The 24,827-nt window shown below is 40.8% G+C and overlaps 2 protein-coding genes across 5 annotated transcripts; one reads left to right on the top strand and one right to left on the bottom strand.

Moving 5' to 3' along the window:
• The first annotated feature begins 11,786 nt into the window (after positions 1-11,786).
• On the top strand, positions 11,787-16,415 carry LOC104591985 (uncharacterized). Of its 3 annotated transcripts, XR_016068551.1 has the most exons (5): positions 11,787-12,052; positions 12,360-12,448; positions 12,562-13,463; positions 14,366-14,454; positions 16,041-16,415. XR_016068551.1 is itself a non-coding variant. In XM_088886372.1 (3 exons), exons 1-3 carry the CDS (start codon positions 13,425-13,427, stop codon positions 16,186-16,188), a joined length of 276 nt encoding a protein of 91 aa, XP_088742498.1. In that variant the 5' UTR covers positions 13,189-13,424; the 3' UTR covers positions 16,189-16,415. The 3 variants fall into 3 exon arrangements, 1 of the variants encoding a protein (XP_088742498.1); XR_016068552.1 differs by lacking the exon at positions 14,366-14,454; XM_088886372.1 differs by lacking the exons at positions 11,787-12,052; positions 12,360-12,448 and having other exon boundaries at positions 13,189-13,463.
• Positions 16,416-16,604: 189 nt separating this feature from the next.
• LOC104591638 (putative ABC transporter C family member 15) lies at positions 16,605-23,498 on the bottom strand. 2 transcript variants are annotated; one of them, XM_010250571.2, is made up of 10 exons: positions 22,055-23,498; positions 20,510-21,939; positions 20,286-20,372; positions 19,570-20,169; positions 19,283-19,447; positions 18,591-18,885; positions 17,715-18,235; positions 17,572-17,635; positions 17,185-17,424; positions 16,605-16,973 (listed from the first exon to the last, which is right to left on the bottom strand). In XM_010250571.2, exons 1-10 carry the CDS (start codon positions 22,893-22,895, stop codon positions 16,861-16,863), a joined length of 4,356 nt encoding a protein of 1,451 aa, XP_010248873.1. In that variant the 5' UTR covers positions 22,896-23,498; the 3' UTR covers positions 16,605-16,860. The 2 variants fall into 2 exon arrangements, with proteins under 2 accessions (XP_010248873.1, XP_088742497.1); XM_088886371.1 differs by having other exon boundaries at positions 20,510-21,876; positions 22,055-23,454.
• Positions 23,499-24,827: the final 1,329 nt, after the last annotated feature.

A 24,827-nucleotide genomic window follows, 5' to 3' on the forward strand; every position in this document is an offset into this window, starting at 1 on the left:
TTAATTTTAGCACAAGTCCGATGGTTCTCCTTCTCCAATCTTTTTTTCATTGTTTAAATGTTTATTTTTAATATTTTTATCAATAAAATAATATTTTTTAATATTAAAAATAACATTTTTTTAATATTTAAAATAATATTTCTTAATTATTTAAAAAATTCAATTGTTGCCTACATATTAATTTATTGTTCCCTTTTTTTTTTCAATTTATGTACCATATAAAATGCAAAAATTAGACATTTATGATCGACTGTGTAGATCTCCCATAAAATGTATATGAGATACATGGAATTAAAAAGTGTGGTGGGGACTGGTCCACACCATACTTACTAAACGCCACTGTGGGTGTGGACTGGTTTGGTCCACACAATCTATTCATAGTTCAGAACAGTTGTGGACTATGGTGTGGTATGGATTAGTCCCTACCATAAGGTGTGATGTAGAGAAGTCCACACCCACCAATTTCTCATCCACACTATAGAACACCCCCTAATTCGAGCTCCTGACTTAGCTAAGTTTATTTTTTCCCCTGACAGCCCCTCAAATTCTTCCTTAACTTTTCTTATTTGATTTGGTTCAGCTTTACACATGATGATACAATCATTTGGGAATGGTAGGTGAGTGATAGGTGTACCACCATACTAATTTTGGAACCCTGTATTTCTTTATTTTATTCAACTTTTAGAAACAAATTAGACAGGGCTTGCATTCCAATAATAAACAAATATGAGGGTAAGGGATCCCCTATCCATGTTTTCTAGGTTTTAGCCCCTCTCAAGAAAAAATTCTAGCTCCGCCCTTGTCTTCATCACTCGGGGATACTAATAAAGCCTCAACCTCAAACTTTGAGATTTTTACTTGCCTAAAGAATGAATATCAACTTCATCCTTGTATCTAGATCCGCTTATTTTGATAGCATGTTTTTTAAATATTTTTGCAATCTTATTGAGAGACATATTAGTTCCATCTTTCAAAAAATCAAAGGATTTTCTTTCCCTATTGAATTTTGTGACTTGATAGAAATTCTTTGTATTTTTGTCTTCCTCCTTTAACCACAATTCCTTGGATTTTAATCTCCATAATTGTTTTTCCCTTAATAACCATTTATCATATTATTTTTTTTTAATCTAGCCTTTTCTTGAGCAAAATTTGAGCCACTCCCTCTTCAAGTTTAATCCATTAATTTGAGCCACTCCCTCTTGATTTATTCCAAAATTTGAGCAGATTTTTAGTCCTCCTTAATTTTGAATTTATATTCCCACGTGGGTTATTATTATTATTATTCCCCCCCAAACATTTTCTATTATTTCTTGGCATTCATTATGGAGAAAATGAAACTGGTTAGGGCTTAGTTGCAATTTGGGATTCGTATCCAAGAGAAGCAATGCATGGCGAGAGAATATATTTCTCGATGCTTGAATTATTGCTTGTGGGAAAGTATTGTGCCACCAAGGAATTGCTAATCCTCTGTCCAGTTTTTCAAGTACACAGTGGCTCCCTCTCTAACAATGTCAATTGTACCACATTATTTGACACCATGTTTCAAATTATTAATATGTGTGGTATCAATTGTAATTAGAAGAGTTATTAGTAGAAGGATTAGAATGGTCAAAAGTACAATCATTTTGATGCTTCAATATATTCCAAGTAGTAATTAAATAGCTAAGGATATGTAGCATTGCAAGAACACAGGACATTATTGTTTATCTTTGTCACAAATTTACACTTGGGATCATTTGTTCAACCTCTTTTGAGAATATTATTATTAATTAGAATTGTTTTCATGCAGCATTTTCGCATAACATTTTTTTTTTTTTTTATTTTAGGTTCAACCGGGATTGCCCATAACACTTTCCAATGTTTCATAGACCTATTTCAACTGATTCACTGATGCATTCCCATTGACTTAGCCATGAAATATGTTAGGCTTAGTAAAGAAAAAGATGCTTAAGAACAAGGGTCCATATTAACCAAAAAAAAAGAAAAAAAATATTTTATTTATTCATTGGGTTGACACGTGACACTCATAGGTCTACGAAAGTGTTTTATAAGTTGGATGTATACTCCAATTTAGAGTGGGATTCTAAATGTGGTAGGACTGGATTGAGATTAGTTTGATGGGCAACTAATCTCAATCAGTGATAAGAATCATTAGAGTCCCGGTCACCTCTAGATGGGGGTTATAAAAGCCACTCAATGGTTCTAGATACATCACGGTTGGCCTCAAGATACAGAGAAACCAGTGATTTCATGAAGTTGAGAAATAAAGGAGTACAGAGGAACCAGTGATTTCAACAATAATGGCCAGAACACAAAGCAGAATCCAAATAGGTACAAACATCTGGATCTGATTTCTTATTTTGTTTCTCTGTCCATCAAGGGAATGAGTTTTAAAGCTTGCAATGTTTACTATATCCTCTATGAATGTATAAAACATCTATACTATATAAAGCCATACTTGCTTTGGTTTCAGTGCAATTCATAAAAGTTAAATTAAAATATATAACATATGTTATATATATTCAATACTTCCTTGCATGTGCATGTAGTATGTTCACTTACACTAATACTCATAACAGGCATCATATTCTCGTACACACATGGCAAAGAAATTATGGGTGCAATCAAGGCAGGCTCAGGTTACAGATTTGATAAATTCTTCAATTTCTTTTTGTTGGTGATGAAAATAAAATCTTTAAATCAGGTGTCCCACTTGCACTCTTAATTAAGACCTAGCCATGTCTAATAGATTCTTGGAGCCGGCCAAATTAAGCTGCTGGCGTCCAACTACCATGACTGAAATCAAATCAGATTTGAATACAAATACAAAGAAAAGATAAGAACCTTTAATGCCACAGAGTATGGACCATCTATGGGGGGTTCATGGACCACCCCATGCGATAGTTGTACCCACTTGGCTAAAAGTGGAAAGAAAAAAGCAGTAGTAGCAACAGCAGCAAAAAATTCAAACCGAAATTCCTGCCCACTACTTTCTACTCACACTCTACCCACCTTGAATTACAGCCACACATCACCATCTTGTATTGTAAGATGTGCGACTAAAATGTATTATGCGTGCGAATAGAGAAAGTGAGTAGGAATTCTGTCCACCAATGGATTTCATGTCACGATTGTTGTAATATGAGGCTGAAGCTGAACAATAAATACCTCACGTAAGTATTGTGCTCTCTCAACCATATTGTCTGGGTAGGTCGTTTTCTATCACTTTCAATCCTATTATTGTAATTATAAGTGATATTCTTTTCTCTTATTCGAGGTAAAGATTTACAAATGTTAATATCATGTGGGGAGCCATGGCTAGCTTTAAGAGTTTCATGGTTAGTGACGACTTACAAACATCATATGAGGCCAATGTGATTTACACAACTACACCTACCACTTTTAGTTAGTTACATAGAATATGCTAAAGCAGATCCAATTAGATGCTTTCTAATACCGTTATCAACAATCAACACTTTAATTTAATATTTATTATATATTCTCTCATCTCTCTCTCTGTAAATCTCTTTTCATGTTAATTTAATTAAATGAGAGCCCCTATTCTCTCAATATTTATCTCCTTAATTTATTAAAAGAAAAATGGATTGCTTTGTCATTTATACACATACAAAAAGAAAACAGAAAAAAAAAAAAAAGAAAATGCTGAGAATCTGGGGTCATTATGATTTTAAATAAAAACAAGAGAACAATTTCTGGTGCATTTAATTCGAGCAAATTAATAAAAATCAGTAGTATTAATATATGGACTAGCTATTAGGAGCAATAAAAATAGAAATTATAATGCCAACAAATTTGGCATATAACTATTAGTTCACCTCACACAACCAATTCAGTCAAATTAAAGCTTCTCATCATATATACCTCAGCCATGAGATCACTAATCTGGAATCTCTTTAATTTAGCTATATTGTCACCCCATGCTGTTACCACCAGGCCAACTCTATGAGATTTGGCTACTTTACCATTATTTGTTTTTGGTAGACACTAATTAAGGCTGTGTTTGGTAGCTACTTCACCGTTATTTGTATAGGTTTTCATATATTTTCCTTCAAATCAAACACAGCCTAAGTTCTCAATATAATTATTAACAATTCAAAATTATTGACATATAAATTAAGTGATCATATTCCCTTTTTATACATCGGTCCTGACAACAGATGCATTTTTTTTTATTAATTTACAATTCTCTTCTTGGCAAATAATATTTTTTTCAAGAAATAAAATATTGGCAAAATAGTTGGCTGCAACACCATGCGCAGGATTTAAAGCACTCTATATATTGTTTATAATAATTAATAAATTTTATTGTTTCTGTTTGTTCATGATGTTGTCATTCATTCAAGTGGGGACTGGGAAGTGGTAAACATAAATAACTTAAATCCTTTTAATTAATATGAAGACTTCATAAATTATTATAATAATTAAGATCCTACTCTGGCCTAATTGTTCCAATCAGTGCCTCACCATCACATTCTGGGCTACTTTTCTCGAGCTGACTTCTGCGGTTTTGCTCTATTATGAAAGAGGAAACAGTCCATTTAATGGTAGATGTTAACATGATTTATTTCTCTAGGGTTTTTTTTTTTTTTTTGGTTTTTCTTCGCTTTTTCTTATTTGGTTGTATTATCAAGTCATTTCAATTAGCAGCGATTGATGCCAACAATGATGGCATTTGGGACCTGTGAGGAGCTTCTAGCGAGTGATGAGGACGGGGACAGATTTGTGTCCTCTGTTGAGGAGGACTTTTATGCTATGACGAAGGAGATAGACCTGTGAGGAGCTTCAAACAGAGCTCATTGAAGAGGCAAAACGAAAGAGGGAGTGTTCCAGTTGATTTCACACAAAGATATCAGTTATCCAGGTAAGTAATAGTAAGATATTCAAGTTTTTTATTTTTAGATTTATATAGGGTCCATATAAAATTTATTTTCCTTAGATTTATTAGGGTAACTTTTTCATCTTGGGGAAAGTTGTTAATACTTGAATAAGACATAATTGTTCATTTTAATAATGACCTTTTATAATTAAAACAGTTATTGTCTTATTTACCTGAGAAATAAAAGAACGTAGGTAAATGCACTTGCCCAATTATTTGAATAAAGAACTTCCCGAAAAGTAAATGGGGCCTAAGTTTCAATTTGTTTGAAAATTCCATAAACCAGAGCTTTGAATTATGTGAATGTTTTGAGTTAGGGGATTTACTTCATTCTTCCCTAAATTGTGGAAGACTAGGGATAATCACTTATGTGGGAGATGATATTGTTTGCAGAATTTTGGGGTTTTGTGATTTCATTGGCGGAACGCTTCTCCATTCATGCCCCAAAGCAACAAGGTTACGACTTTTCCTTCAATCCATACTTAAATTTGTGGAATTAAGCTACAAGCCTTTATTTTCCTTTTTCATTATTGGGATCTCTGGCTGTGTTTGGTTTGAAGGAAAAGGTAAGAAAAAAAAGGGAAATACAGAAAAACCAATGCAAGAATTGTAAAGATTTCCCTACATTTTCCTTTAAATCTAACATGAGCTCACGTTGTATACTTATAGTGAGATAGGGCTCGCTTAATCTCTTGAGCAATTGAAACAATTCTTCCTTGGATGAATCGTCCATCCTAAACTTTCAAAACAAAGTTTTTGTCGTCATTCGTCTTCGATGCTTAAGAGAATAAGCCCTAACAAAGTCAAATAAGTATTGACTTCAGTTATGGATTTCATGGAAGGAACCTAATGAGGGCAGATTTGGCCCTCCAGTGAAATTGCGACATGTTGTAACAAGTGTTCTCTTCGACGCGCCATCAAGTGCCATCCACTGTGCCTAGAGCCGCAACTCCAACGTCCAAGTGTGTGCCATGGGTGGGCAAAGCATGTACTTTTGTATGGGGGACTGCCAATGGCAATATTGTAATATTGTAGTATGCTTTTTCATCTTTTTGACGTTTCTTATTGTCACTCCCCCAAAAGCTTAACGTACTCTTTGAGGGGAGGTAGGTAGTCGAGTGAGCTCATAAGCGTGTAAAGGTTAAGCACGAGATCCCCTCGACACTGTACTGTGTGCTTGTGCTTACCACTGATTAATGCAATACAAGTAGCCTTTTGCTAATTCGTGTGCCTTCTTGTTGCCTTTGTGTGTGTGTTTGATTTGTTTCGTAGGCTTACTCGCCCATTTCGAGTGCCGCACGGGGCCCCAACGATTACCCCCGTGACAACGTGGCACCTCGTGACAACTAGGCAAGCCCCCAAGCAACAACTTACCAAGTTGGTCCCCCCCCCCCCCGGGCACCAGTCTGGCTGGCCTGGCGCGACCTGGCACGGCCTGCGCATGACCTGCGCGCGACCTGGCGTGGCCTGCGCACGACCTGCGCGGCCTCGCGCGGCCTGCGCGCAACCTAGCCGGATCAACCTGCCACCTGCGCCGACCTGGCAACCTGGCCCAGACACAGGCGTCGACCTGGCAATCTGGCCCGGACACAGGTGCCGACCTGACAACATGACCCGGACACAGGCGCCGACCTGATGACCTGACCCGGACACAGGCGCCGACCTGGCAACCTGGCCCGGACACCGACCCGCCGACTGACACAGGCACCGACCTAGCAACCTGGCCCGGACACCGACCCGCCGACAGACAGGCGCCGGCCTGGCAACCTGGCCCGGACACCGACCCGTCGACTGACAGGTGCCGACCTGGCAACCTGGCCCGGACACCAACCCGTCGATTGACAGGCGCCGACCTGACAACCTGGCCCAGGCGCCGACCTGGCCGCCTGGCACAAGCGCCAACCTGACAACCTCGAGGAGTTCATCACCGTACTCCGGTTCTGACTGGATATGACGTCTTACCATTTGAAGGCTTTTCACCCACCTAACCCGCGAGGGCACCGCTATATAAGGACTCCGACCCCCAAAGCCAGAGGGGAGAAAAAAGGATGGTAACCCCCGCTCTCTAACTCTCTCATTTCTCTCCAAACCCTCTGTAATCAGAATGCTAACTTAGGCATCGGAGATTCCCCGCCGAGAAAATACCCCCGGGTCCTCTGATTCAGTTCCCGCAGGTCCCTCAGCTCCCGCCGTCTACAAAGGAGAGAGAATCACCTCACGCGGAGGGTAGTCGGGTGCGCTGCACCAGGGAGCTCCACCATCCTCTGAGTTGCAAACCGCCTAGGAGCAAGTCAAGTGACGAGTTCGCCATCAGGCACTTCGTCACCAGGCAGTTCGCCATCAGGCAGTTCACCACCAGGGAGCACTGTCGGGCAGTTCGCCACCAGGGAGCACTACCGGGCAGTTCGTCACCAGGCAGTTCGCCATCAGGCAGTTCGTCACCAGGCAATTCGCCATCAGGCAGTTCGCCACCAGGGAGCACTGCCGGGCAGTTCGCCACCAGGCAGTTCGCCATCAGGCAATTCGTCACCGGGCAGTTCGCCATCAGGCAGTTCGCCACCAGGGAGCACTGACGGGCAGTTCGCCACCAGGCAGTTCACCATCAGGCAGTTCGCCACCAGGGAGCACCACCAGGCAGTTCACCACCGGGCAGTTCGCCACCAGGCAGTTCGCCACCAGGGAGCATCACCAGGTAGTTCGTCACCAAGTAGTTCTCCCCCAGGGAGTTCGCCACCAAGTAGCTCATCACCAAGGCATGTCACCACCAGGTCAAACACGAGGTACTTAGCCAAAAAAATTTATACATCACAAAAAATGGTACGTGACCAAAAACGGTTACATCAATTGGCGCCGTCTGTGGGAATATGCTACGAAAAGCTAAGTTCTCATCCTACAAAAGCTAAGTTCTCATCCTACCAAAGCTAAGTCCTCACTTTTTTGAAGATATCACTTTATAGTTTACATTTTTTATGAACTCAAAAACTATGCAGGGGGCTAACAGACTAAGTAGCTCTACCAACCTTACTTTCGATTCAGATGATGCCTCATCAGTCCTCTCTGCAAGGTCCCCCTACAAAGATGAGCTCTTCGTGGCTTCCGCGAGAATTGACGGCCAACAGACTACATAGGCGCCCTTACTGGTCGAGCCTTCCAAGGCTCCCGTGTGAGCTGGCAACCTAAAGTTAGTAGTGCTGCCCCCGAAGGTCGAGCCCCTACTAGCTTCTTGTAGGAGTGGGTGACCGGCATTACGAAGCTGATGCAGCACAATCATAGCTCGACACCTCACAGGCAAAGCCTACGGGCCACATTACTGCTTAAGACCCGGTCGCCTCTCCGGCACGGGCAAAGTCAAAAAAGAGTAGACCACGAGTCACTCCCAAAAGCCTACGGGCCACATTACTGCTTAAGACCCGGTTGCCTCTCCGGCACGGGCAAAGTCAAAAAAGAGTAGACCATGAGTCACTCCCAAAAGCCTACGGGCCACATTACTGCTTAAGACCCGGTCGCCTCTCCGGCACGGGCAAAGTCAAAAAAGAGTAGACCACGAGTCACTCCCAAAAGCCTATGGGCCACATTACTGCTTAAGACCTGGTCGCCTCTCCGGCACGGGCAAAGTCAAAAAAGAGTAGACCACGAGTCACTCCCAAAAGCCTACGGGCCACATTACTGCTTAAGACCCGGTCGCCTCTCCGGCACGGGCAAAGTCAAAAAAGAGTAGACCACGAGTCACTCCCAAAAGCCTATGGGCCACATTACTGCTTAAGACCCGGTCGCCCCTTCGGCACGGGCAAAAGTAGACTACGAGTCACTCCCAAAAGCCTACGGGCCACATTACTGCTTAAGACCCGGTCGCCTCTCCGACACGGGCAAAAATAAAAAAGAGTAGACTATGAGTCACTCCCAAAGCCTGCGGGCCACACTATTGCTAAATATCCAATCGCTTTCTCAGCAGGAACAAAATCAGCAAAAGTGAACTATAAGTTGCCCTAGAGCCTAAGGGCTACACTACTGAAACCGGCGGAGACCCCCTCGTCTTACTGGCAGCTCGCCACATACAGGCAGCTCCCAAAGCCTAAGGAATTGGATCGAAACTTACTAGCTTGTCGACTTACGGGCCAAAAGAAATCTACTCCCTTCGCTGAGTTACTCTCAGCTCGGGAGTGGGGGGCAATTGATGAGGGCAGATTTGGCCCTCCAGTGAAATTGCGACACATGGCACCTCGTGACAACTAGGCAAGTCCCCAGGCAACAACTTACCAAGTTGGTCCCCCCCCCGGGCACCGGTCTGGCTGGCCTGACGCGACCTGGCGCGGCCTACGCGACCTGGCCGGATCAGCCTGCCACCTGCGCCGACCTGGCAACCTGGCCTGGACACAGGCGCCGACCTGGCAATCTGGCCCGGACACAGGCGCCGACCTGACAACATGACCCAGACACAGGCGCCGACCTGATGACCTGACCCGGACACAGGTGCCGACCTGGCAACCTGGTCGGACACCGACCCGCCGACTGATACAGGCGCCGACCTGGCAACCTGGCCCGGACACCGACCCGCCGACTGACACAGGCACCGACCTAGCAACCTGGCCCGGACACCGACCCGCCGACAGACAGGCGCCGGCCTGGCAACCTGGCCCGGACACCGACCCGTCGACTGACAGGTGCCGACCTGGCAACCTGGCCCGGACACCGACCCGTCGATTGACAGGCGCCGACCTGACAACCTGGCCCAGGCGCCGACCTGGCCGCCTGGCACAAGCGCCAGCCTGACAACCTCGAGGAGTTCATCACCGTACTCCGGTTCTGACTGGATATGACGTCTTACCATTTGAAGGCTTTTCACCCACCTAACCCGCGAGGGCACCGCTATATAAGGACTCCGACCCCCAAAGCCAGAGGGGAGAAAAAAGGATGGTAACCCCCGCTCTCTAACTCTCTCATTTCTCTCCAAACCCTCTGTAATCAGAATGCTAACTTAGGCATCGGAGAGTCCCCGCCAGGAAAATACCCCCGGGTCCTCTGATTCAGTTCCTGCAGGTCCCTCAGCTCCCGCCGTCTACAAAGGAGAGAGAATCACCTCACGCGGAGGGTAGTCGGGTGCGCTGCACCAGGGAGCTCCACCATCCTCTGAGTTGCAGACCGCCTAGGAGCAAGTCAAGTGACGAGTTCGCCATCAGGCACTTCGTCACCAGGCAGTTCGCCACCAAGGAGCACTGTCGGGCAGTTCGCCACCAGGGAGCACTGCCGGGCAGTTCGCCACCAGGCAGTTCGCCACCAGGGAGCACTGCCGGGCAGTTTGCCATCAGGCAATTCGTCACCAGGCAGTTCGCCACCAGGGAGCACCACCAGGCAGTTCACCACCGGGCAGTTCGCCACCAGGCAGTTTGCCCCTAGGCAGTTCGCCACCAGGGAGCATCACTAGGCAGTTCGTCACCAAGTAGTTCTCCCCCAGGGAGTTCGCCACCAAGTAGCTCATCACCAAGGCACGTCACCACCAGGTCAAACACGAGGTACTTAGCCAAAAAATTTATACATCACAAAAAATGGTACGTGACCAAAAACGGTTACATCAGAACCCAATCAGTCTTGGCTTCTTCTCCCAATGAGTTATGGTTTCTATTGTGGATTTCATAGGAGGCAGCAGAAAAAGACTAACCGGAGGGCCTATAAAATGCGAATTTTATACCAAACACCACGAAAGTCACACTATCAAAAAGTACAAGACTTCACAAGTAGTCAAATCATTTTAAATATATTATATAAGAACTTAATAAATATTATGATAGCTGTCTTAAAATTTCATTTAATTCATTTTAAGTATATGCTGAAGGTATCATGAGACATATGTCACAAAAATTCGTGAAAGTTATTTATCTGGGTAAATACAATGTAAATTCATTTATCCATGTAACTGGTAAATAAGACAATACTGTTTTATCCATAAAAATCTATTATTAATAGAGATAATTTTGTCTTATCCAAGTATTGATAACTCTCTCACATAAATCTGAAAAAAGAATATGGGTATCTTAGTATAAAAATCTATTATTAATAGGAATAATTTTGTCTTATCCAAGTGTTTATGAATCCCCCACATAAATCTAAAGAAAGAATATAAGTATCTTAATTAATGAAAACTAAAATCCCATTAATCAACTTTTCCCTCTCAAAATCCAAAAAAAACAAAGTCCCCTATCTTGCTCAATAGGGGCAGCCATTTTACTTGGGTCCCGTTTGCAGGGCTTAAGTTTTAGTTGAGTTGCTTTGAAGAATTCCAAAGCTTAAATAGAGGAGAGTCATGTACTCGGTGAACAATTGTCAACTTGGCTCTCTGAAATTTTCACGAAATATTGCTTCTAGGCCAAAGTCAAAAACAACCACATGAAACCGATCGGGAGGGTTAGTGTAGTGGCTTCTGGCTTTAGGAGCTGGATCCAATCCAGACAAATTTAGGTAATGTTCGGTGTAAATCCCGGAAAACCCAAAATAGCTATTTTACAGCCAAAATAAAGGTTTCCGTTGAAACTTCTTAATATGGTAATACAAGAGTTAACGTGGATGCAGTTATTACAGATGGCATTAGCATTCCACTATCACCGCACCATGACTAGTGTTAGTGGCTGGGAGCCGTTATTAGAGCGTTTAAAACGGTTGTTGCTCTCTGCATCGCGCTATGAGTGTTGACGCTCTGTAGCTTTAAGCTCCTGCGCCCAATTCAACTGATTATACACTTGCCATTTGTGGTTTGATACCAGAATAGCTTTGACCATTCAATTCGTTATGCCTAGCTGGCCACCCCCATTTTCGGTTTGTTGCGAACAAACTCCAATAGAAAACATAATCTGAAGTGGAAGAAGAAAGAAACATCAGATATGCTCAAAGTATTCAAGAAATATTTGTGTTGTAACATCGGATAAATCTTTATCTAATTTAAAACAACTCGATCCGCTGGTTTCGGTTACTGCTGTCCGATTCTCGAGGCCTTTTTCCATGATTTTGGGTATGTAAGGAAGGAAGGTCTCGTTTTTCAATTATTTCTTTTCCAACTTTGCATTCGTCCTTTGTTTCTGCGTCGAAGTTGAACAGAAGGGTCTTTCATTTGAACAGAGCAACTCCAAAATGGCTTCTGCTTACAATAGATGGTCGAGGCCTGAAGTAATTCTTTTCTCTACTCTCTAGTCAATTCTAGTTAACGAACCTTATGATGGACAAAGCACAATTTTTGTTGTTTGATTGTTTCTCTACTCTCTGGGTTTTTTTCAGGGGTTGGGGGGTCGTTCCCAGTTCCCACTGTAGTTGTTCATGATCTGGGGTGATTGGATAAAATTCTGTTTACAATTAACTAATTATATGAAGATAAAGGATTATTTTTTTTTTTTAAAGATAAATCGTGTTGTTCATTTATTGGTGTAGGAATGGATGACCAAGAAGAGATGGAACTAATGTGTTTGGATGGTAACAGGTGTACCCATTGATGGTAGCACTTGGTGGTGTTGTTGGTCTCTGTGCCTTCCAACTGGTTCGGAATATCTGCTCCAACCCTGATGTGAGGTGAAGTTGTGTTGCTATTGCGTTGTCATTTGTCAAAAATGGTTGTTGGAGTTGGAGTATTTACCTGCTGTGACTGTTTTTATTGATTCAGACAAGATAGAATTTTGTTACAGGGTTAACAAACAGAAGAGAAGTGAAGGGGTGTTTGATAACTTTGAGGAGGGTAAGAATTATAAAGAACATAGCATCAGGAAGTTCCTCCGAAATAGACCTCCTGAAGTCATGCCGTCAGTCAACAAGTTCTTCTCGGAGCCCAAGGAGAAGCACAACTGAAACCGGACCATCTACCATTCTTCCATTCCATCTCGTACTGCTGCTGGGTTCTTTGATTCATTCTTCAGAATTCATTGATTATTTATATATTTGTTTTTTATGACATCTATCTATTTGTTGGGTTAGAAAACGGAGGGAGAAATTTTCGTTCTTGTCAATTGTTGTAACTGGGCATTGTAAATTGGAAGTAGTTTGTGTGCTTTTCAACCTCTTTCTCTTCGAGCAATAAAAGACTGAAAGTGTTTTTTAAGTTTTGATTTTGACTTCTGTTTTATTTTGGCAAAAAATCTGACGGTGGATGATAAAGCCACGCCACACATGAATCAGATCACAGAGACCTTTTAGGTGACGTGGGCGTATTTTCCACCAGCCGATGGTATTGTGCTCCTTCCTTGAAGGAGCAAAAGCGAAGTTGTGCACGTTAGATGCTTCCGGAAGGAAAAGAAGGAAATTAATTGGTAGGGATTCCAGAAGTTCCGGAGTTTGGTTTAGACTTTGAATGAAGAAATGAACAAACGTGTTCCTTCTGCTTTCCAAATTGCAATTATATCGTGACTCGTGAGAAAGGTTGGCAGGCGAGTTCCATCTTTTCGGCCAGAAAGTCGTCGAAGTGTATATAAATAGTGGTGGTCTTTGTAATATTGCTTTGCTTTTTGGTTTGGGGAAGGGATAGCTCTGAACTGTGGTATTGGGTTCTCTCGCGATGGCTTCTTCCACCATGAGTAGATGGTTGAGACCTGAGGTATCTTCTCTAGCCGTTTTTTTTTTATTCTTTTTTTGTTTTTTGGGCTCGTGAAAAGTAATTAAAATGGTAAAAAAATTCTGTATTTTGCTTCCTCTTCCTTCAGAATGCTTGCTACCCAACTTTCTCTTTCATTGTCTCTTCTTTCTCTTTTTTGTTTTCCTGCTGTTTTTCATTCATCATTCGAGATAGTAAAACATGGTAGATCCAGATTGGTCAATAGCCAACAGGCTGGTTAAATGTTGAAACAGAGCAGGGCCCCAAGAGTTGCATGGTTTAACTCTTCCTAGAAGTGACACAGGATTGAGACCCCTGTCCTGATCTGATTGTTGGGCCACGCTGTCTAAATAGGAATATGTTTCACCAATTAGATGCATGTGCATTGTTAATTTTGTTTTGGGAATTATGCATTATTGGTGGGCACGTCTGATATTCTGATTTCAGAACCTGGTAATGTTCTTTTTTTTTTTTTTTTTTTTTCTTTCCCCTGATTTAAATGATCTTCTGGTGCATAAAATTTAGAAACCTTTGAGGGAAAAAAAAACTCAATCTATATGAAGTTAAATAACAGAAACCCAAATCAATCAATTCGAGTTGGCTTGCCATTTATGACAGATTATACTATGTATGACCGAGAATGGCTTTATATTCTGATTCTATGGAGGAACTTGACATTTGATTCTTAACATGAGTAATGTGAAGCTGGGGCCTTAGATTACAGTTTGTATAACTTGAGAAGAGAATTTATATTGTCTGTTAAAATGGGATGAGGTAGGGTTGCTTTCTTGTCATGTTGAAGTAACTAAATAATTCGGTGATAGCTTGAGACCAGAGAGTCAGATTATTAGTTGGTTAAATGGGATAAAATAGTCTTATCCTGTTTGGCTTTCGGTGATGTATAGGTCTACCCACTCTTTGCAGCGGTCGGCACAGCTGTTGGTATTTGCGCAATGCAACTAGCAAGGAACATCTACACCAACCCTGATGTTAGGTATGCTTTGCCTCTTCCTAGATGGGCCATATCTTTGTTGGAGCTCAAGTCCAACTCTGGACACTTGGATTAAAACGCTGTCAATAGGTCGCAGACTGCATCATACCAAACCAATTGTATATTTGTATAGAGATAGAGTTACATGTCTTGACTATAATTACAATTGGGTTGGCATCGATTTTGACTGTTTTGAACTGTTCAAGAATCCACTATATATAAATTGCATATAAGATTATGTATATTTAGGTTTAGCACTATTTATTTGTACCAGTCGTAGATGAATTGATTAAACATACAAGAGAGGAGGTTCCATGGTGCCTGATGTTTATTGATCACATGATATTGATAGATGAAACTAGCGAAGGTTTAAATGCAAAATTAGGTTTATGGACAATTGCATTAGATACAAGAGTGTAAACCTGTCTTGAATAATGGAGAGAAAGACACGCAATCTCATTCATTTTGATGACTATTTAAACATAAATACAAGTGGTGAAACTAATTCGGACAAGTGGAGCCACATGGCCTATCTACCAGAGTGTTTGTTACAACCGACTTCTTCAGTCTTGGCTAACAAAGAGGTTTTAACACAAAACTAAAACAGAATATAAGCAATGTAAATTTAATAATAATAGGAATTCAAACCAGGATCCACTTAGGTTTGGAGATCAAGAGATAACTCAATGTAACCTTTTCTGTTACCTTAATTCAATGATTCATAACAAAGCAGAGAAACGTGTTAACAAATAAATAGGTTTAATGTCGACTCACAGGTTAAGAAAAATATGAGGCCCCGTTTGGTTCGCAGGAATAGGGGTCTAACAAATAAATAGGTTTAATGTCGACTTACAGGTTAAGAAAAATATGAGGCCCCGTTTGGTTTGCAGGAATAGGGGTCTGGAATCAGAATCGAAATGGTCTATTTTGATTCCAACTGTTTGGTTGGGCGGAATCGGAATCCTATTCCCATTCCTACTGGAATGGCATTCCCCCATTTGAGGGAATGGTCATTCCCTGCCCCTCCCTTGGGAATGAAATCCCATTCCTGCTGATTCTAATTCCCATTCTCATTCCTGTCTGAGCCAAACAGACTATGGGAATAGACCATTCCGATTACAATTCCAATTCCGGCTACGAACCAAACGGACCCTAAGGTTCAATTATAATGGATTTTTATCATGTCAGACCTAATTGTCCCAATTGATAAGCTTTGTTATTCCATACCCTATATTGTCTGGTTTGGAACTGGTTTTGCACACCCTATCTTCAACTGAGAAAAGAATTTCTGTTGATATGTAGTATAGGTGGTTTATTGGTCAGTGGTTAGTAATGGGGGATGGGCATTACTTCGCTCCTACCATGGTTGGATGAAAGCATCCGACCACCTCTTGTTTTTTAACATTTAAACTGTAATCCTAAAACCTAAAATGCATTTGGTAGGACACATGTCCTCCAACCAGGTAAGAGCCAAAAATTTCCCATGGTAGAGAAATTATATATGGTTCCAAGTCATTTGACCAACTGAATCAGTTGGTACCCTATAAAAGTACTTAAATTCATTTACTCAAATTTGAATTTGTTATCAGGGTTACCAAAGAGAACAGAGCCGCTGGAGTGCTTGACAATTTTAGTGAGGGTGAGAGATATGCAGAACATGGCCTCAGGAAATTCCTGCGTAACAGAGCTCCCGAAATCATGCCATCCGTCAACAAGTTCTTTTCAGATCCCAATTGAAAAAAAATGCTGATATTTGTTCTCATTTCTGCAACATATACCACTTGGATTTTATCCGGCTGCACAATGTGTTAGAAACAGAGAAAGTTGGGCAAAGGAGCATTTCTTTTTTTTTTTTTCTTTTGGTTGTTGAAAGAATATTATAAAGTAGCTGTACAATGCAAGTTATTGATGTATGACTTCCTATCTTATTTATATTAAATTTAAATAATTGGTTTTGTATGGTATTATTTCATTTGTGTTATAATTTGAGATGGGTTTGCATTTGAAATGCCTAATCCATGATGGTTTTGACTAAAATTCTTAATAGGAAAAAATATGTTATTATGAGAATGAACAAACGAGCATGTTGGGGCCTCACAATCTTCAGTTTTTTTTTTTTTCTTTTTTCTGATAATAATAAACATAATTATCCATGACAAAAAAGTGTATAGAAAGGGCGGAGCTCAGAATGTATAGACAAGTTGTTTAGGAAACTGGAAACCATGTCACCAGTTACAGAATTTACATTTTGCATTGGTTCTTTTTATTGCCATGCTTGTTGGCATTCTTGGGACAATGATAAAGATTTATGCTATTTCAACCTTTCGGAATCGTTTTCTTTGTGGTATATGGATAAACAGGAATGAGTTTTTGTGCATGGTCTCCATCCTTGATCTTCTGAAACTGGATTTACTGATGATTGCTCTGGGATGGCCTCGTCAAGAACTCCATTACCAACTTCGAGAATGCAGATGAGTCATTTTTCAGTAACTGAGTTGGGGAGTCATACTCTACAATTTTTCCTGTATCAGCACACCACAAAAAATGTTAATCACAATTATCCCTGGGTTGGGTTCATGGTTGGGTCAGTGGAGAATAAGGGATGCAACTTGGGCAGGTTGGATTGGATTTAAAGATCTTGGGTCCAAGGTCCAAGCTTGGCCCAACACAAGGTCAGTGTTAGAATAGTAAAAAATATTCCTTCTCTATTTGTGGGTTTCTTAGCTATTATACCTTCATCAAGAACAAGGACCAGATCATTGTCTATCACAGTGGGTATTCGGTGGGCAATGGTGATGACTGTGCAACTGCTTGTATCTTCTCTTATTGTTTTCTGAATCACATTATCTGTTTCTGTATCCACCGAAGCCGTAGCCTCATCCAATACCATAATCCTTCTTTTCTTTAGTAACACCCTAGCCAGGCAAACAAGCTGCCTCTGTCCCACACTCCAATTTCCACCATCGTCTGCAACTGAATCATTCCAACATTTTAGGGAAAAAAACACCAATCTTGGCTCTTGGGAACAGTTCAGGTAGACAGTCTATGATCCATCTTCAATGAATTAACAGCAAAAGAATATAAACCACATAATATTTATTCATTAATTAGAACTGATACCTGGTGCATCAAGAAGCCTTTGATCTTGCCTTGCTATCTCCCCAAGACGACATTTATCTAGAGCCTGAAATCTCAAAGGGTTTCAATTGGAGCTTGACTAATCATTCCATCCAAATAAATAAACACGATTTGCAAGTTTTTACCTCCCAGATTTCTGGATCCGAATGTTGCTGTAGAGGATCCAGATTAGTTCTGATTGTTCCTTGAAACAGTGTTGGATCTTGTGGAATTATACCCAACCTAGACCTCAAATCTTGCAAACCAACCTTACAAATATCTACTCCATCAATCAGGATGCTTCCTTCTGAGGGCTCCATCACCCTGAAAAGAGCTTGGATAAGAGTTGATTTGCCACTGCCTGTCCTGCCAACAACTCCAATCTTCTTCTCTCCTGGGAATCTGCAGTTGATCCCTTTGAGAATCATGGGGAGTGCAGGGCTGTATTGAACATGGAGGTTTTGGAATTCAATGGTTCCACTGTTTGGCCATTCAGGTGCTGGTCTACAATCTTCAATCACTAGTGGTGCCTCGCTTGGTATGTTAGAGAATTGAAGAATTCTCTCAACTGAGATCATCTTATTCTCAACATTACACAGGTTCCATATGACCCAAGCTTGTATAACATTGAGGTTCAAACCATAGGTAACTGCCAGTCCTGCCAAGCCTGGAATACATCCTCATTAGTGCTACAATTTAGATTGATCAATATCATATTAATGGTTTTGAAGAACAAGAAACTTAAGGTGCCCATCATGGACACCACAAGGATGGTTTACTGATAAGAACCATCATACAAATGGTGCACATGCAGGGGAATTGCTCCCAGTACCCACCTACTCTCTCAACCAGGAATATCTACTGAAAATGATCGACTACATGTGGTTGATCATGATAGATAATCTCTTGCTCTGTTAAAATTTTGAAAAATGTTTTCCCACATGTGAGGAAGTTGGTGGGTTGCAACCCTTGCATGTGCCCATGAATACCACTTAATATGGGACAGAGAGGCAGGAGCTTACTTGGGTTAATGGCTGCCTTTGGCAAGTTCACTAAGATTATTAGAACAAGGAAGAATCCCAGGTTGAAAAGGAAGTTGATTCGAACAGATAGCCATTCCATTGTGGCAGAATTATGGATGGAGAGGCTAGAGAAATCATCAATCAAGCTTAGGTTTTTGGCAAGAAAGCTATCTTCCTGATTGAAGCTGCGGATAGTTGCTGCCCCGGCAATTGTCTCTGTGAAGTGGTGGAGGATTGGAGCTATTCTGCTTGCAACCATCCTAGCTAGTTCTCTGGCAGTGGAGATGTAGTAAGCCTGCAGACAAATTAGGGATACTTTGGAGATTAGTCTTTGAAATAGGGATTTCGTTGAACAGGTCAAATCTGCCAATAGCAAAACAGTTTATTATGGCAGGTAATGAACAGAGAAGTGAAATTGGCTAGTAAATGGGTCCTACTTTCAGAATCTCCTAGAGCAGAAGCCAACCTCCTGGATGATACTAGCCATGCAATAAAGTGATCCTTGACCAACTGATTATTATATTCCTTTGATTGTTCAACACAATGAAGGTATTGAATAGTTTAGGGAGATATATTGGTGCAGTAACTTGAATCTCTTCTATAAGAGTAAAATGTCCAATTATTAGATTAAAATATGTTAAAATGCCACAGACGTTCAAGGGGGGGGGGGGGGGGGGAATTAGTTTTCTTGCCTGATACCATGCAGAGATTGCAATGATGACAAGGAAAAGAAGGAGCACTGGCCAGGCAACATAAGACATTAGGAATATAATACTTAAGAGCTGAATAACCGCAAACACTAATCCAGCTAGTCTGTAGGGAATGTCTGTATCCACTGTGCTCTGATCTGTAGAAGACTGCAATAAAAGACAAACAAATTGAGTAGTTATTACAAGGTGAATTTTTATGTACTATAATTGCCTCCTTCCCCACCAATTAGAGAAAAGAAAAGGAGCTTGGAATTATCCAAAGAACTGACCCTGTTGAGAATTCGGCTGGTATGAGTGGTGTCAAAGAAGGAAATCGGTGCCCGAAAGATGGAAGTGATCATATCCAGGTACAGATTCTGAGCAGTCTTGATGGCAACAGTTGAGAGCAAGACTGCCCTTCCCAAGATGAAGAGGGAGCTCCCGCCAGACAGCAAGGTGAACATTCCTATCAACTTCTCCTTGCTCACCTTACCTTCCTCTTCAGTTGCCCAAGCAATCCAGTAATTGCTGCCTATCTGTAATCCCTGAAAGAGAACATGGAAGAGAATAACCACTGGAACTAGAGCTCCTTTGTATGCAGAAGTCACAAACTTTGAGTAAACTCCCCATTGCACTCGACCAGATTCTGTTTCATCTTGATTTGTTCTTTCTGTCAACTTGCTATTGCCTTTGGAATCATTCAATTTTTTCTCTGTGAGCTCATGATTTCTGTGCTGGGCTCCAGAGGTTAGAGAACTGTGTGTTTGGGGTGGGCTCACTTGGCGTAGAAATTGACTATGGGCTGCCATCTGTCTGACAAGCTCACCATCTGGATCTGCAATCAAATCCTTGTATTTGCCATGCTGAACAATGTTCCCATCTTTCAGTACCTATGGAGAATGTTAATTAACAAAAGAAAAGAAAAGAAAGGAATAAGAAAAAAATCTGGTTCTACTGTCAAATAAATTATAATATTGCCTGCAGTCTATAAGAAGATGCAGCTTACCAGAACAAGATCCGAAGCATCCAAAAATTCCAATTGATGAGTGACATAAATGACAGTTTTCCGTGACAGTAATCGCAGTAAACATTCCTGTACAAAAGCTTGTAAGTTTTAACAAACTTTTATCCATCAATCCTACAATGGGGAATGAGGACTACGGACCTGTTTTCAAATGCTTCATGATGTAAATTCAAATTATCTGAGAAGATTACAGTGTGTTGTTTTACCTTGAAGAGATGTGCTCTTGTATGTGCATCCACTGCGCTGAAAGGATCATCAAGCAAATAGACGTCGGAACTGCTGTAGATTGCCCGAGCCAGCTGAATCCTCTGCTTCTGCCCCCCACTCAGGTTAATTCCTCTTTCTCCCACTACACACAGATCTCCATTAGCCCACAACTTAATATCCGTATTTAATGCACAACCTTCCAAGACGTCCTCGTAGAAACTCATCTTCATTTCCTTACCGAACAAAACATTCTCTCTAATTGTACCCGTCTGAATCCAAGCACTCTGTGGGACGTAAGCTTTGGACCCGTATACCTTGATTTCTGCTCCTGAAATCTTCGGGATCTCTCCAAGTATGCTACACAGTAAGCTCGACTTACCTGACCCTACTGACCCACAAATAGCAACCTTATCACCTTCCATGATTTTAATCTTATCAGGGATTCTGATCGTGGGTTTATTTACGTTCGAGTTACTTGTTTCCCAAGTGTATTCGCCCACCTCGAGCTCAATTGCCACATCACATGCTTTTGCATTATAATTAGCTATGAGTTCCGTCTGTTCTTCTTGGCCAATGAAATCTTGGATTCGATCAATTGAGACTTTGGTCTGAGCAATTGTGGAAATTAGCTCTGGGAGATTGTAGATGGGTTCCTGTAGAATCCGAAAAGTTGCTAGAGCGGAGAGAACTGTACTGAATGTTAAAGGAGTCTTAACAATAATGCAAACACCAAATGTGATGACTGAGACCAAAGTCGGTGAAGCCCAGAAGAGAAAAGCAATTGCTGAGCGTGTATACAGACATCTCTCCAACCAGTTTCTCTCTACTTCTCTAAGCTTGAGGAGTTTCTTCAAATAGGTGGTTTCCCACGAGTGCAGTTTGAAGACTCTAATGCTCCTCAATGTTTCAGAGGTAGCTTTGATTCTCGTGTCCTTAGCTTCCATGATCTTGGAGTAGAGTCCTTCTTGCAAAGTAGCCAATGGAGTGTTGCTCACCATCACCAGGATTGCGGTGAGAAGTGCAGCAAAAGAGGGGGCCCAGCCAAGGTTTCTGTACAAGATGATTAGAGCGAGAAAGACCTGGATAGGAAGCAACCACACTCCATGAACATACCAAAAGAAGTCACCAACCTTCTCAGTGTCCACATTGATTAAATTTACAATTTTTCCATTACTTGGGCCAACGTATTTGATTGAGAGGGATTTCTGATAAATTAATGCCATGAGAGCTGCCCTGACTCGGGATCCAATCAGTCTTGCACCAAAGTACCATTGTCTCTGTGAAAGAGATTCAATTGTCTTTGCAGAAAAGAAAATAAATGCAAGACACAGTCCGTAGAGGTGGCTGGAGCCATCACGTTTTTGTGCTAAGAAATTGACAAAATTCGTGATTAGATAGGGACCCATGTAAGAAGCAATTGTGTTCATGCCTGAAAGGAAAGAAATGCGCCAAACTCGTAAAATGCTTAAAAACTGTTTTATTAATATATATATAAAGACTAATTAAGCTAATAAGTTAAGCCATGAAAAACCAGTTTGTCATACCTGCAAAAAGTGCATTTATCGCTAGAGGTTTCCAGCTAGCACGGATTGTAGCTTTGGGAAGAAAGCAAGCTCTGGTTTTCTGTAGTCGAAGTGATTCTTGTAGCAAGAAAGAGGATTTTTGTGCTGTTTCGGATTCAGGAACAGAAGGAATGTGGGACAGTTGAAGCTTTTGAGTCTGGCTCTTCTCAAACAGAGGGTTTAGCCACCGGAAAGTTAACCGGCTCCAAATCCCAGCGTTGGCTAATGTGAAAGCGTCTCCGAAAACATGATCGTCCTCTCTTTGAAGTAGTGGGCGTTCGAGCTCTTGGGGTCCTTTCCCATGGCCGGAACGGAACGCGCTGATACAGAGCAGTATGGAGAAAGGAAAGGAAGCGATATCTGCCATATTTACCTCCGGGACAAAATCAGGCAATGCTGTGGATTTGTAATGAGCCAGGAGGTAGACGACAACAGAGAAAGCATTGCGAACGCTAGTGAAGATCCACCAGAAAATAAGGACCAAAGGCCAGCTCTTCTCTTCTGCTTTGCCTGTTCCATTCTTTGAGTAGACTGCAAATGAAGTCACTAAAATCCAAGCTGTTGCCTCTAAAACAGACTCCATGGAGATAGCTTTGAGCTTCCAAATGTCATAAAAACAAAAACCCAGATAGCAAACCGAGATTAAAACGTTCAAAAGAAAAACCATCTTCGTAGCAACTGTAAACTTTCTTTTTGTACTTCCTTGCTCTAACGATTCATTTCCTGCATCTCTCCTTTTTCTATGTATCAAAACTTCTACCAGAAACCATGTTAGAAATAGTGAGAAACCAACTGCAGTTATGACCTTTAAAGAGTACCCCATCAAAGCTAACAGTTGAGGACGAAAAAAAAAAAAAACCTATGTTCAATTAACTAACATAAAATTAACCTAAGAAAGCCGGGGAAGAAAACAAAAGGTGGAAAGCTACAGAGCAGAAAAATTTTGCCACCTCCTGAAACATGCGGAAAAGGTCTAGATGAAGCCCAGTTCAGATAAGAGAACAATAAAGAATGAAAAACAAAAGACATAATGGATAAGCAAAACGGAATTCTAGTACATAAACACCATGAACTAGAACAGAATTCTTCAGAAAATCCTCAGTTCGATTATCGACCTGTAACAGTAGGGAGAGAAGCACGTGGCTCTGAGACGTGATGATGAAGAGGCATCTCTTAGATCTCTTGATTCATTTAAATAAGAGAATTAGAGAACACACCACCACGTGACGATTTCTGTCAATCCATGCTACAGTGTACATACGATAAGTATCATATGCGTATGTAGTTTAATCGATTTATGTACGAGTGTAAATAGAATCTCAACAGTTGCGTCGACAGTTGATCTCTGCACCTGTAGTTATGTGAATGAGACGAATCCAAACTGTCAAATCTGTGGTCTAGAATGGCTTCATCGATGTCTTCATTTGAAACGCATAATCAATATTATGGGCATGAGGGAATCTATTAAATTCATTGATCCTGTTTTATGGGAATATGTTTTATCTAAAAATTCTTTTTTCCCCTCAAAACATTCTAAACCTTTTTAATCACAAAAGCTGATTGCATCCGATCCTATCTCAAAATACTGGTTGATGCAAATTCAGGATTTTTTTTTTTTTTTCATTCGACTCCAATTATTACTAATAAAAACTAACGACGATTTAAGGCCTCTCAATTGAATGAGCGACGGCTGTTTTTAGGAGAAGTACGGAAACACCCGATGTAGAATTCAGAATTCCAGTTAGCCCTCTCCCCCCCTATAAATCACATCCTGCATCCTGCCTGTAAATTTGGTATCAATTCACGGTGAGGATGCATTCTTTTGATCTGGGCTGTTTTTTGAGGGATATAAGATCAATAGTGTCCTTGATAAGGGAAGGCCTATTATTTTGTGATAGATTTATTATTCATGCCACATCTGAAATCCATTTTTTCGGACCACGCCTGATGTTTGGTTATACATTTTTTTCAGACCACGTTTTGGTCAATGTTTTTAATCCGTCCTGATAGTTGATCATCTTTTTTTCTTATGAAAGACTGGTTATCCAACAAGAAATCCGGGTATGTTTAACCCCTGAATCATTTATCTAAAAAAGCATTGATTGAGTTAAAAAAACCGGAGAACCAACTGGTTGAACCATTGAACCATTCATACAACTTGAACAACAAGCCATGCATGGGTTACACATTAAGCCTTTTTTTTTGAATCATAGAATGTCTTTTATTTTTTGTTAAATAGGAATACATAATATTAGAGACATGTCTAGTTCTTTTTTTTTTTTACAAAATGTTATGTACTTTTTGTATTTTATCTATTTTAGTATTTTTAACATTTTACTAAATGATTTATGACATAATGGGTATTTTACCTGGTTGAACCACTAAACCAGAAAATCCGTTTCCTTTCCGGGTTAAAAAACATTTTTCTGAACCAAATTAATAATTTATTAGTTGTATGATATCCCTTTTTCGTTTCAAAGCTGAAGCTTGAAATTGAATTTTTTGGTTTAGAAATACAATTTCCTCTGATGTGTTGATATTACTAGGGCTCTGTTTGTTTGCAAGTAAATAAAACAAAATGTATGGATTTTGATTTTTACTATTTTATGGTGTTTACTTGTATGTAAAATGAAAATGATTGTGGAAAACAAACATTTTTCAATAAGATAAAGCAATTGCAGTAATTTTTTAATTATTCGGGAATAATTTATAAATACATACATATATATATTGATAAAATAATATGGAGATAGTT

The sequence above is a fragment of the Nelumbo nucifera genome, chromosome 4, assembly GCF_055504915.1.
Source record: "Nelumbo nucifera cultivar China Antique chromosome 4, China Antique-T2T, whole genome shotgun sequence".
Classification (NCBI taxonomy): Eukaryota; Viridiplantae; Streptophyta; class Magnoliopsida; order Proteales; family Nelumbonaceae; genus Nelumbo; species Nelumbo nucifera.